General features: G+C 48.1%; 1 protein-coding gene across 3 annotated transcripts in view; it reads left to right on the top strand.

Annotated features, from left to right (window-relative positions):
* Window positions 1-13,711, top strand: part of USP9X (ubiquitin specific peptidase 9 X-linked) — a 2,614,063-nt gene that overhangs the window by 982,715 nt on the left and 1,617,637 nt on the right. For all 3 annotated transcript variants that reach the window (XM_069636534.1, XM_069636533.1, XM_069636535.1), the window contains exon 15: window positions 2,592-2,679. In XM_069636534.1, the coding sequence (XP_069492635.1) occupies window positions 2,592-2,679 (88 nt within the window). The remainder of the gene's footprint in view (window positions 1-2,591; window positions 2,680-13,711) is intronic.

The following is a 13,711-nucleotide window of genomic DNA, read 5'->3' as shown; positions in this document are numbered from 1 at the left end:
TGGCTGATGAATGTCAATTTTCAGTGGTAGCTGCTGTAACCGACCGGAGCCTACCGTGGTTGTGACAACTGACTCCTCTTTCGGAGTGGAGGGCTATATGATTCATGGTGCATGGTCGTGCATAGAAGCCCTCCTACATATCAATCTTCTCAAGCTCAGGGCAGTGGGGCTTGTCCTCCAGGCGTTTTTGCCCCTAATCAGTTCTGGTCAGGACTGACAATTCTACTACATTGTTTGACCTGAACAAGCAGGGTGGCACCCACTCCGCTCCCTGCCCCCTTCCTCTGCATGGAGGTGGTTTCCATCTGGGAATGGACCCTCTCAGATAGGATTTGGATTTCAGCAGTCCACCTGCCAGGGGACAGCAATGCAGAAGCAGATCTGCTGAGACGCTTGGGGTTCAACACCTAAGAGTGGGAGTTGCATGACTACTCCTTGTTGCCCCTGTTCCAGCGTTGGTGGTACCTCGACTATTTCGCCTCGACCTCTAAATGCCAAGTGTCCCCAGTTGCCTCATGGGCAGGTCAGAGGTCAATGGGAGACGCCTTCCAGATCTGCTGGCCCAGCCGCAGGCGTTACGCGTTCCTGCCCACCCCTTTGCTCCAGCGGACCCTCTGCAAGTTCCGGGCTTCCGTGGGCTGCAGCCTCATCCTCGTTACTCCCCACTGGCCTTTGATACCCTGGTTTTCGGATCTGCTGCAGTTATGCTCCCAGGATCCCGTCCACCTTCCGATCATTAGCACGGAGGGACTTCCTTACTCAGCAGGGCAGAGCATCCCGACCCAGCCAAACTGCGCTTGGCTCCTGATCAGCTGAGGCTTCTGCATACTCATTTTCAGATGACAACTGGGACATCATTCAGCAGGGCAGGAGGCCCTTCGGCTAGGTCCAGTATAAAAGTCAATGGTCTAGGTTCTGCCACCTGTCCTCTGGGTGATATTCTGGCTTTTTCAGCCCACCTGGCTCGTTGGGGATTTCAGGTGGATACTTGCCACACGTATTTCGCGGCCATTAGGGTTTACAAGAATTCCCCTGAGAATGTGTTTTCGGCAGCCAACCTGGTGGTAAAGCCGCACCTTAAGGAGTTTTCTATGCTTTTTCCTGGTTTATAGGCCACACCCAGTCTGGGACCTCAACGTGGTTCTTGCAGCTTCTCAATGAAAGCCTTTCGGGCTGATGGCCTCTGTGTACATCTGCTGGGTGACACTGAAGACCGCTTTATTGGTGGCTCTCACCTGTGCGTCCAGGGTTAGTGAGCTGCAGGCGTTGACTTTGTGCGAGCCCTTTACCACATCAAGGTCGCCCTAACTTCTTGTCCAAGGTGGTCTCTCTGTTCCATCTAAATCAAGAGATCTGCTTGCCGGTGTTCTTCCTGAACCCACAGTCGGAAGCAAAGAGGGCTCTGCATTCCTTGGACCTCAAGAGGGTTCTCAAGTTTTCTCTCTCTCGGACGAAATCCTTCAGGAAGTCTGAGGCACTGTTTGTGACTTTTGGGGGCTCCTTCCCCAGCTCTCAGGCATCCAAGGCTTCCCGTTTGGATGGTCCAGGGCATTTCGTAGGCCTACATGGCTATAGGCAAACCTGTTCCTGAGGGGATGCATCCCCAGGCGGTCAGAGCTAAGGCCACGCCTGTCGTGTTTCAGAGACCCGTTTCTTGGGATGTCATCAGCAAGGCAGCCACTCTGTCTGCCTTCTGTAAACACTATTAGCTGGACATCAGCTCCAGGCGTGATGCAGAATTTGGTCAGGTGGTTCTTAAGAAGCTTTTCCCTTCATCCTAGCTATGAGACAGGCTGTCACAGCTCCACTGTATGTTCTTGTACGGTGGAATTACCCACAAGGATGGAGGAAAGGGAACGGCTAAGCGTCTGACCTGTTCAAAGGGGACTGAGGTGAGGTGCCACAGGGCGGGGCCTCGGCAAGGCTTTCCAATGCCCGAGGCTGCACCTCTGCATGCCTAACTAAATTTAAAGAGGAAGGTAATTTTCTCGATGCCAAATGGTTCTGGTACCGTCCCCATGTTGGGGGTTGCCCCACAAGGATGAAGCAAAGGGGACTAGTGACTAGGAATACTCTAGTCCCTACAGTGAGTAGCTTTAATAATTAGATGTAATATTACCGTGACCACCTGTGATGTTAAATTGGTGACCTGATAAGTAGCTGTTTTAGCAGTAAACGTGTTGGTTTTTTAAGTCAATTAGCACCACTCTTTCTGCTTCCATAATGACTAAAGAAAGCACATATTCAGCTATTTCAGTTTTTTGTTCGAACTATAAAGTAAAAGTGCATGTTTATTTTGGCTTTCACCATATTTGAATGCAATGCAATGTGTTGTGTTGCCCTATGCTTTGCTTTAATATACTGTTGTGTAGCAATGATAGTTTTCTTTCAAGGATTGTGATATTTGTTGTAAATTCCATAGATTGTTTTCAGCAATACTAAAATGAAATGATTTTTATGTCAATATGTTAACACCTAATTTTGGAAATGCTTTGTTTTAACGGACTATAACTTTGAGGTCCTCAAATATGATGCAATCACTCAATTGCCTGACGCCTATATTTTTTGTGTAAATGTTTTTTGACTGATAGAACATGGAGACTATGATCCACAAACTGTGAGACCGGGCAGTAGGTACAGTCACGTTCAAGAAGTCCAGGAGCGACTTAACTTTTTAAGGTATGTTTTATAATGTCATGAAATGTTATTTATAATTAACAAATGGCTCTGTGATAACATTCATAGCCTTATAAAAGGATAAATTGTATTGTAATTTTCTTTTCACAGATCTTTTTTTAAGACCAATGTCTTTTAAAGTTAATAGTATAACGTTCTACTGCATTTATTTCACCTCAAACTAATGTAATAGAGGTACGATGTGGCTTTGCCTTTGGTCCTTTTCGGCCCGTTGTGCCTACTGTGAGTGGTCAGAAATGAAAGACTGACACAAAGTTGACATCTTTTTGGTTAAAAGCTTTTTTTATTAACGTAAATGGATTGGGAACATGCCTCTCTGACCCTGCTCCAAGAAGAATTCCCTACCAAAAGCCAAGGATCTGTCTTTGTCAGGAAATCAAAATCGTCCTTGTGTTCAAACATTCTATCCTGACCCTCATACTACAAACGAAATAATAAAGTGAGAAGGGAAATTTCGTTAACCTGATGTTTACAAAAAGTGTTCATAAATAAAAATGGAACTCCAACGTAAAAGTTAACAAAGGTAACAGAACCTTGGTACAAAAGGTGGTTCCCTTCACCTAGATTCTTCAATGGTATGGCAATGTTTCTTGGTCTAGCAGTTTGTGTCTTTAACTGGCTCACAACAATCCTGTTAGGTAAAAAGCTGCTTAGCCTCATAATTTCTTCTTCAAAAGGTTCCTTCTTAACACATACTCCTACGTATCGTCCCCTTTCCTCCATACTGTATGGGCGTCCCTCGCTAAGGACGGGAGATGGAACCTTTTTCACCAGAAAAATCCTCTTCCTCTTTAAATTTATATGCGCGCGGGGGTGATTCCTTGAGAGCATGCACTTCCCTGACACCGCTCACCGGCGTCACACCCCAGACCTTTTGTACGGGGACGGACCGCTCTCACCAGCGCTCCTGGGTTATGTCTCTGGCCTAGTAATGCCATGTGCTCTTCCGCAGAGAACTACTTTTTTCTTATTTTTTTTCTCTTTCAATTTCCAGGTACCTTTTTGTCCTCTGGCGCCACACACCTTGCCGGCACTTGTTTGTTAGGGAGAATTCTCTGTTTAGGCTGAATTTCCTAACCTAGTGAGCCCCCCAGCAGCTTTGCTGGATTTTTGGGGTTTATTTTTTTCTCCTGCCAAGAGTGAGACTCTTTTACCCTCACTCTTGGGCATGATTTGAGTGTGTTTCTTTGAATCTAGATGTGTTTAATGGGCAATGGGGTCTTTTACTCCATAGGGCTTCATGTGTTTTTGTGAAGTGTGTTACACAGCACCCTCAGTGCAGTGACACAGGGGTGTCATAGTGACCCTCCAGTATAGACTCCATACCCTGAGACTGACTACTGTCTCCCAGGGCATGTAAAGTCACCATTGACTTTACTAGTCTTAAATTCTGAACAGAATCAGTACAAACCATCATTTTGTGGACGTACTGGCTGGGGCAATTCAATTGCCCCAGGGTCTGTTAGTCGAGGGGGCACGTCTCCGTCCCCCCTGATCGAGTTTTGGCTGGTGGCAGTGGATACTACTTTTTATATTCAACCGCAAATATTTTCCTATGTGATTTCCCATTGTTTTAGGCTACTATCTTTATTTAATTATTTACGGTAGCCTCGAACATACCGCTGGTTTATTTAATTAATATTAATTCTCCGGTTGGTATTTATTGCCAAAACTTGATTCTAAAATGGCGTTTGTGTTCTCTTCTGTGACTCCAACCCAAGTCGAGCCCTTTGTTCCACTTTTTGGCGGGCTTCTCCACAGAAGGCCTCCAAAGTGGTGCCACTCTGTCTGGGGTATTTAGGAGGGGTGGAGGGGAACTAAGGCACCCTGGACCGAGTTGCCTAGGTAACTCAAGTCACACTCCGTCCTGATTGGCCCAAGTGGTGAGCCGAAAGGCTCACCAATTAGCATGTTTGAGTGACAGCTAGGCTGAGTGAATGGGGCTTTTCTGCATAAAATCAGGGCTTTGGGGACTGAAACTTCAGAAGTCGCCACAGGACCTAAGAATCCGACGAGGGAGAAGCTGAGCCGACCTGCCACGACGCCACCACCGGTGGAGCCCTGCTGGACCGTCTCACCACTTTTCCCAACGACAGAGGAGATCTCCCGCCGGAGAGTCTTCTTCCTTTGACTGGTGGGGATAACCAGTTTCACCATCTTTTCGCCTTCCCAACGTACCTCGTGGCCGCCTTGCCTGTGCCAAGCACCCCGGCAACCGGGATACCGCGTTTTACCACGACCGCGAACAAAGGTACCACCTTTAACCAGAAAACTCCGCGGCTGGTTTCTTCCCTGGTAGTGCAACGACCTTCATCTTTCCTCCAAGTCGAGATCTCCTCTTCCCCTGGACGACGACGCGACTTGCACCCACTGCCAGGAACAACTGCCACCGCTGGAGGATCCTTACCACTTAAGGTACCGTGTCCCGCCTGGCTTCCCTTGCTACCGACTGTACGGGGTAGATTTAGCCCCCGGCTTTCGAAACCTGGATTAGCCTGGGACACCCTGGCTAAACTTTCCTAAAAACTCTCTAAACTCTTTTTGAACCCTCTGCAAGACTTTCTACACCTAGTATAACTGTGTGATCTTGGGCGCATTTGTGCTCTGCTCTCTCTAAGAGTGGGCCCAGCCTTTGGACTTTGGCTCACCAGTGACTTTTGCTCTTCTGCCTTGCTAAAAGTGTTCTTGATCCTTAGAGTGGTGTACCTTTTCCATATTCTGTCTTTTTCCCTCCCTTTCTCACAAACTTATTGGAGTGCCATCTAGTTAAGCGCTCACCTCTGTATGAAAATAAGTGGTGTTTTACTGTGACTTATCTGATAAGGAAAAAAGGGGTGTATATATTACAATAGTAACTGTGTTTAGAATATTTTACAATAAGAGTGCTGGAGTGTTTCAAACTGTGTGTTTTTAAATAAATAATTATATACTTTGATACCAAAGCTCTGGTTAGTGTTAGCTTGTATTGGTGTGTCTGAGTGCCTATTGTGTCTACTTTGCATACTGCCTAACTCTTCTTGAATGAAGTCTGACTGCTCAGCCACAGCTACCAGGTAAATCTGGGTGGTACAGACTGCTTCCAAGTGGGTTTACTGCTAACACCTGTAGTCCTAAATCTTTTGCAGTGTTCCCTAAGGGAACTGCACAGGTTTCTGCCTAACAATGTTGACGACTGCAGGTTTCAGCAAGTGTCCATCCTGCAAGGGTCCCTTCCTGACATTCAAACCCCGCGCCCTCTGCCTCCGCTGCCTTTGCTCTGACACTGCACGCCCTCAAGAACAGACTAGCCAGGTGGAATGTGCTCTTAGGAAGGTCGCCTTCAGAGGACCTGAAAGTATTTGTGAAGCAGAAGACCAGGCCCAAGGTAGTTAAACACTTCTACTCCGCACCTAGGCGACTTAATTTCTAGGAAGCGCAGCAGGTCCTACGACCAGCGCAAGCACGGATGTTGCTTCAGCTACCGGCCACCAGGCCGAGGGGTTCGCAGGATGCTACCAGTGATTCTACTGAGGGTTCAAGGTTCTATTACCAGGTCTCAACCTGTGGGGCTACGCCCTAACCCCAGACTGATATCTGAGGATTGATTGATATTTTATTTCTATCGTGCTCGTACACAAGTGTTTCAGAGCGCGACAAGGCAAGGGAGGGGAACAGGGGAGAACAAAACGGCGATCTTACTAGGCCCAGTGACGTTGAGAACGCACAAGTGCATGGGAGAGGGGGAGGGGAAAAGTTCATGGTAGGAGGGAGAAGTGGAAAGTGCGAAGCAGAGGAGAAACAGATAAATAACACTACCGGCACCACAGCCAAGGGCACTCTGCCTACCAGGCCCTGACATGAGTTGCAGGGTAGGCCTCAACCTCCACCCCTCTGTGTACTGGAGGAAGCCAGGCCCAGCGCAGCAAGTACAATGACGCAGGCAAGTGGAATGCCGCAAAACAAAATGGCAGCTAGGCCAGACAAAATAGTGGCTCGCTCGACACCATCTCCCTTTGGGGACTAGATAGGGGAGCGGGTTTCCAGGTGGCACAGGTCAACACCAGTCACTGGCCCACAGCATACCCATTGACTTCGCAGGGCAGATACCTCATCCAGCGAGACAGGGCGTGCCTAGGTCTCACCAATCTCAGGGCCCGCACCTATGCATTTTCCATCAAGCACTCCTCCGGCCTGTGAAGACAGGTTCTTTGAGAAGTTGCTTACTTTCTTGAGGTCCCCACAGATGGGTACTCTCATTGTGCATGTGGTCCGGTACATGCTCCCTCCGGTACAGCCGTTGGCCCCCACGGCCATGCTGCTTTTGGGTCCAGCTCCCGCGCAGCCCCGGGTGCTGGTGCCAGTCCGGCTTCCATGCCTGTACCAGTCACGGCAGCCCTGTCCACACTGCCGCAGCAGCCTCCGCCGCTGCTGATCAGTACGCCACAGATTCCTGTGCTCTGCACTCCTCCGGCTGCACCGGGCCAGCAAGACACAATGGTGGACACATATGATGATGAGGAGGAGGACTCCAACACTCCATCAGCCAAAGCCTTTCACGAACTTCTGGCAGGAGGCATGGCTGAGTATTTGGGGATCCCACAGCCACAGTTGGAACAATCGGAGGTGGGGGTATTGGCAGAAGTTCTCACTCTACGCCCAACGGCTTAACGGGAATCCCAATGCAGTAGGACGTGGTGGCGCTTGCCAAATAGGATGGCTCAAGCCACACTCTACCCAGGCTACCAATCGGCATCTCTACGGTAAGTTTAGGCGAACGGAAGGGGACCACCTCTTACTGTTGGCGCACCCCCAGCCACACTCCTCAGTGATAGCGGCAGCATCACTGTACTCTAAGCCTCAATTGTCCTCGGCTACATCAGCCTCCGCACTCCTTGCTAAGGAGGAGAAGATCCTGAAGGCTTTTGGAAAGAAAATCTATTCTAATGCCACTCTCCATCTGGTCAACCAGAGGCTTTGGCGGGAGATTGCTGACTTCCTACTTGAACTCCCTGTGCAGAGCCTGGCTTGCTTAAAGGCTGGGCTGGCTGAAGCCAAAATAGTGGCACAGGACATAATGGAGTCCACAGTGGCTCACATTGATACCTCAGGTCGTGCCATCTGTATTGCTACCGACTTGAGAAGTACGGCTTGGCTTTGGGCAACTAAGTTCAACCCTAATGTCCAGTAACATATACTGGACCTTCCTTTCGAGGGGGGGGGGAGGCAATCTGTTCCATTCAACAATGGAACAGATACTCGATAATAAAAAGAATAGCTTGAAGATTGCTAAGTCTTTATCGACACTCACCGCATCCGCTCCTAAAACATGTAGCCAAGCGCACCAGCGCTCAGACAAGGGTTGGTCATTCAAAGGCTTCATGGGCTTCCAAGAGGGACGGTCCAGTACACCAGACAGGTGGTTCACAGCAGCTTTTTCCAGTCCCCTCCTCAGTCCCAGCCTCGGAGGGCAAGAAATCATGACACACCCATCCGGATCCATGTGTCTCCGGTGGGAGGCAGGCTTGCCCTCCACCCCCACTGCTGGTGGACAAGGTTCTCAAACCCAAATATCCTCCCTGTAGTATCCACGGGCATCCGGCTCCCTATCCCTCCTGCTCCTTTCACCTTCGCTCCGCTCCAACAGATTGGTACAGCAACTCTGTTGGTCAAATGCACTCGCTCGTAGAGAGTCGGGCAGTGAAGTAAGTCCCAGCCTCCCAACGGGGTCTGGGCTTCTATTTACAAATTTTCACCATACACCTAAAGAACCAACCTTGCCTGAGAGTTGTGTTGGACCTTTCCACCTTGAACCTTTCCCTTCCTCTCCAAAAGTTCAAGATGGTTACTCTAGTCCTAATAGCAGAGACATTATGTGCGGGAGACTGCATGTGCTCTCTGGATCTGAAGGATGCCTACCTACATGTCCCGATCTGGCAACCCCATTGGTTCTTTCTGAGGGTCAGGATCATGGGTTTTCAGTTCCAATACAAGGTTCGACCCTTTGGCCTCAATTCGGCCCCTGGGGTCTTTACAAGACTAATGAACGCTGTTGCTGCCGTACTCTGGGTGTAGGATCATCACATCTACCCATATATAGACAACTGGCTAGTCAGGGCAAGGTCTCCGGCACACTACTTCTGCCCTCGTGGATACACCACACGAGCTGGAATTTTCCATCACTCTCAAGAAGTCACAGTTGGCGCCCACGCAGAGTCTAACCTTCCTGGGCCTTATCTGGAATACGAGCTACAATAGGATTTTCCTATCCGAGGACAAGATCGCAGCCATCAAGAGGGCCATGGGGCATTTTCTCAGCATAGCAGTGAACTCTGCATGGTGGTACCAACACCTCTTGGGCATCATGGCGGCATGTCTCCTGGCAGTGCTGCATAAGAGGCTCAAAATGAGGCAACAGCAGTTGCACTTCGCAGTCTCCTGGAGTCAGGAGAGAGGTTCCCAAGTGGAGCAGGTCAGCATCCCACATCTCCACCAGGACCTAGTCTGGTGGAGCACAGACAACCTGCGGGCCCTTCCGTCAACCAGCACCTCAGGTCACCCTCATCAGACTCATCCCTCGAGGGCTAGTGAGCTACCTTCGGCAGCCACAGTGTCCAAGGGGTATGGTCCCATCAGGAGCAGGCGGCCCACATCAACTAGCTTGAGTTGATGGCCATCTGACTTGCTCTCAAAGCCTTGCTCCCGACGAACGGTGGCAAGGCGATCCTCATTCAAACAGATAGCTACACCAGCATGTATTACATCAACAAGCAGGGTGGCACCAGGTCTACCCCCCTCTGCACTTTAGCAGTCAACATTTGGGAATGGGCTCTGGTAAAAAAAAAAAACATGCACCGGGCAGTAATCCACCTCCTGGGGGTGTCCAACTAGAGGCGGACATGCTCCGCAGGCTAGGTTTGGACAACTACGAAAGGCAGTTGGACGAGCAGATCCTTCAGGTGACAAGTGGGTTCATCCTCGGGTGGATCCCTTCGCCTCATGGTCCAACAGGAGGTGTCCCCATTTCGTGTCCTGGCAGGGATAGCGGAGGGGCTCTCTGGGCGACGCAATGCAGATCCAGTGGCACAACATGAACGCGTACGGCTTCCTTCCCGCTTCCCTGATGCACAGGGTAATCTGCAAGATCAGAGAGGCCCGGCACCTCCGTATCAGCTCTGTGGTGGACAGCAAGGCCATGGTTCTCGGAATTACTCAGCCTGTTGGATCAGGCCCCGGTGTACCTTCCGCTGGGCCCAGCACACCTACTCTCTCAGCAGGGAGGCACGGTCATCCACCTAGCCCCCCCAGAAGTTATCCCTCACAGCGTGGTTCCTGAACAAGTCCCACCTCGCGCACTCTGGTGCAGGTAGACACATGCTGCACCTATCTGGAAGCCATTGGAGCCTACAGGAACTCTGAGGAGCTATTTTCGTCCAGTCTTTATCCGCCTATCAAGAAACCACACATGGTGTGGGTGCTCTGGCTCAGAAACTATTTGACCTATGGCGTCTGCGGACATCAGACTAGTCACCATTAAGACAGCCCTCCTGGTGGGCCTTAACCCGGCACGCTGGATTAGTGATATCCTTGCGCTGGCGGCCTCAAAGGCTTTTACTACTTTTAAGAAGGACAAGGTGGTGCTTAGAACTCCCCCCGCATTATTACCTAAGGTTGTCTCCTCTTTTCATCTAAATGAGGAGATGGGGTCCGCCAAGAAGGTTGGTAGCACTAAGGATGATGCTCGGAGGGTATTTCACTGTCTGGATGCGAGGCGTGCACTGAGATACTACCTGGACAGGACCAAGAGCTTCCACAAATCAGACGCCCTCTGTCACCTTCAGTGGGTCAAAGCCCGGCTGTCAAGCCTCCAAGACTTCCTTAGCAAGGTGTCTGATTACGGCAGTCAAGGAAGCGTACGAAGGGCAGCACAAACCTCTTCCACTATATATGCATGCACATGCAATCAGAGCTAAAGCCACAGCGGTTGCTTTGCAGAGGTGCATCCCGTGGCAGGTTATCAGCAAGGCGGCTACATGGGTTACACCCTTGACCTTCTGCAAGCACTACTGCTTTGATGCCGGCTCCAGGTCAGACACGGCATTTGGTGAGGCAGTGTTAAGGAACTTGTTTTCATAAGAGAGCACGTCTCCACCTTGGGGTTACATTCAGTTGTACTCGCCCATACAGTCTGTAGGAAAGGGGACTGGACCTAGGAGTAATTGTAAGTGAATCACATACTCCTAGTCCATAGTCCTCTTTCCTCCATACGTCCCAGCATCATCCCCCCACCCCCGAATAAAACAGATGTCATTAGGCAGTGTTAATATTGTCGACACGTTAATGGGGACTGAGGAGGAAGCAGGTGGGTGGAGTCAGGGGAGCGCATGCTCCCAAGACCACACCCCGTACGCATCTAAATTTAAAGGGAAGATGATTTTTCTTGTGAAAAATATTCCGTCTCCCATCCCTAGCAAGGGACGCTCATAAAGTATGAAGGAAAGGGGACTATTGACTAGGAGTACGTTAGTCACTACGGTGAGTAACTTATAATGAATTCATCAAGAGTAACAAACCTTAGTTCCAGAGGTTTAATCCCTTCCCCTGGATTTTTCTCCAACATCAAAGACTCTTGGCCTGACAGTTAATTGCTCACCAAACCTGGTCCTTTCTCTGGACTTCCTATAGGTTTTGCCACTGCCTGGTATATACCCCTGCCAGGACTCTCTATGCACTTGTGATTATTGCCTGCTATACTTTCCTACCAGGACTTGTTATACTTCTTAAAATTGCCTAGTATACTCCCTTGCCAGGATTTTTTATATTCATAATCGACTGTAAGTCTTATTTCAACAAACAGTCCTTTCTTGGGACTTTCTTTTAGGTTTGCAATTGCCTGGTATTCTCTCCTCTCAGGACTTCTCATGTATTTGTAACTGTCTGATTTACTAACCTGCCAGGACTTCTTACTTCCATACTTGCATAGCAGTTTCTCTTTATATCCAAAATTGCATGCATCTTCCTTGGTTCAGTATATCTAGTTCAGTGATCGCCTACGTGTAGCACGGGAGCATCAAGGGATGAGACCTTGATAGCAGTAAAGCCAGGACAGAGACCTGAACTGAAATTGGAATGTGGGGCAATGAGCCTGCTGCGTTTCCAGTTGGCTCGTTTTTGGAGATGCAAATTTTCCCTAAATTAAATAATATGCATTTGCTTTTTGTTAGATCCGAAATGTTATGTTTTGGGTAACCTACATTATTTTGCAATGTTTGCCACTACATTTTGTGACAAATGCCTTTTGTGTGGGGAAGAGAGGCCCCAAATCCCTCAAATATCATTTTTATTCCTAACCACTTTTTAACCTATGTAACGGGTCCCAGGTGCTTTAAAAACACTATTTGCCATTACATGCTGTTAGGACAGTTTTTCTGAAGTCCAGCTAAGGGCTTAGTAAAACCATTCAACTGAGGCAGTACAATACTGCACTCTTAGTGTAAGGCTGTACCACCTGAGTTCATGGTAGTGTAGACCGAGCATCTAGGCTCATCTTAAGAGGGAGAGAGGGCTATAGAATCGGCACAAGGGAAATTGTAATGCAAATGATCCAAAGAAACACTATGTATTTAATACTAAAGTATTTATTTAAATACAAGTACGCCAAGATAAATCTAGGGGTATGTTGGCACTAAAACATTATATGAAATCACAGTATAAATACACAACACTATACTTGAAAGTACAAACTCTATACTTGAAAGTACACAGACCCAAGTATAGACCTTATTTGAAATACCTAACCGTAGTTCTAGGGAAGTCGAAACCTTTTCATGATGGTAATTTTTTACAAATACATTCAGTAATGCAAGGGCAGTAGACACTTCCAGTTGTATAATGATTCTCAGTACAAATCACTTAATCAACTGGACAATATACTTTTGGTGAATAGTGGAACACTTATTCTAGGTGCAGTAAAAACCTATAAATACTTTTTTGATAACAGTTATACTAGGTGAGTAAAACCTAAGGATGTAATATACAATCACAGGTGCTTTTGAGATCAGTGAAACACAGATAGAGATGAGCAGGAACTCTTGTAACTTACCTTTGGATGGTACACAGCCAGCGCATGGTAAGTAAAACCCACTTTTTTTTTTTACCTCACAATGAAGGGGAAAGTAAAACCCAATGTTACACTTTTTCTGAATGACTCAGTTATTCTAGGTAGGCAACAACCTAATGCAGACTTATTCTGGACAGGCTAGCAGCAAGTCGGGGGAAGCAAGACCCAGTTGGGGGACACTCATACAATTCTCCTCAAAGGACTAATCTGGTGAAACCAACACATTAATTTTGGGAAGAGGCACAACCTAATCACAGTAGAGTAAAATACCTTCACATCTACTTTCTATTTGACTCGCAAAACAGTTTCTAAGGAAGAAAAGATGTTAACCATACTTTTAAGAATAGTGCATCACACATTCAAGATCAGTAAGAACTTTTGTAACTGTTCACTCTTAGAATCACAGTTACCAACCAACTCTTTATATTTAAGTAACTTGTAAACCCTTATTTTCTTTTCTAGGCAAAAGGCCCAATCTCTTGAAAATCTTTCCCTTATTCTTGGAACAGGATTGTTCTCAGTGGCAGAAGGGGGGGTCACTAGGACTTGTGACCAACAGGCAGTGTCGGGATAGGTTCTTTAGTAGCAAAACTCAGCGTTCCTTAGGAAAACTGGGCAAACAGGTGAGTACTTTACCTCTAGGGTTATAGAGGGTCCTGGAGCTTTGCAGAATACACCCGAGCAGGATTCTAGCAGTGGGACTGGGTGCCCTGGATGGGAGGCCTCCACATCACAGAAAACAACCCAAAGCTACACAGTAATCCTAACAGGTTTAAGGTAAGTACATACCCCAGCCAACGCAGTACCTCAGCATTGAAGATGATTTTGCAGCAGGAGAACTTCAGTGTCTGCAGCCAAATACCTGGTTAGTGGATTCCTTGTCGTGGAAACTGAAAACAAGAACTCAGAAGGGATTTT

Source organism: Ambystoma mexicanum, chromosome 7p (assembly GCF_040938575.1).
Source record: "Ambystoma mexicanum isolate Mex_15411 chromosome 7p, UKY_AmexF1_1, whole genome shotgun sequence".
Classification (NCBI taxonomy): domain Eukaryota; kingdom Metazoa; phylum Chordata; class Amphibia; order Caudata; family Ambystomatidae; genus Ambystoma; species Ambystoma mexicanum.
Note: the sequence above shows the minus strand (reverse complement) of the source record. Positions and strands in the feature narration are given on the sequence as shown.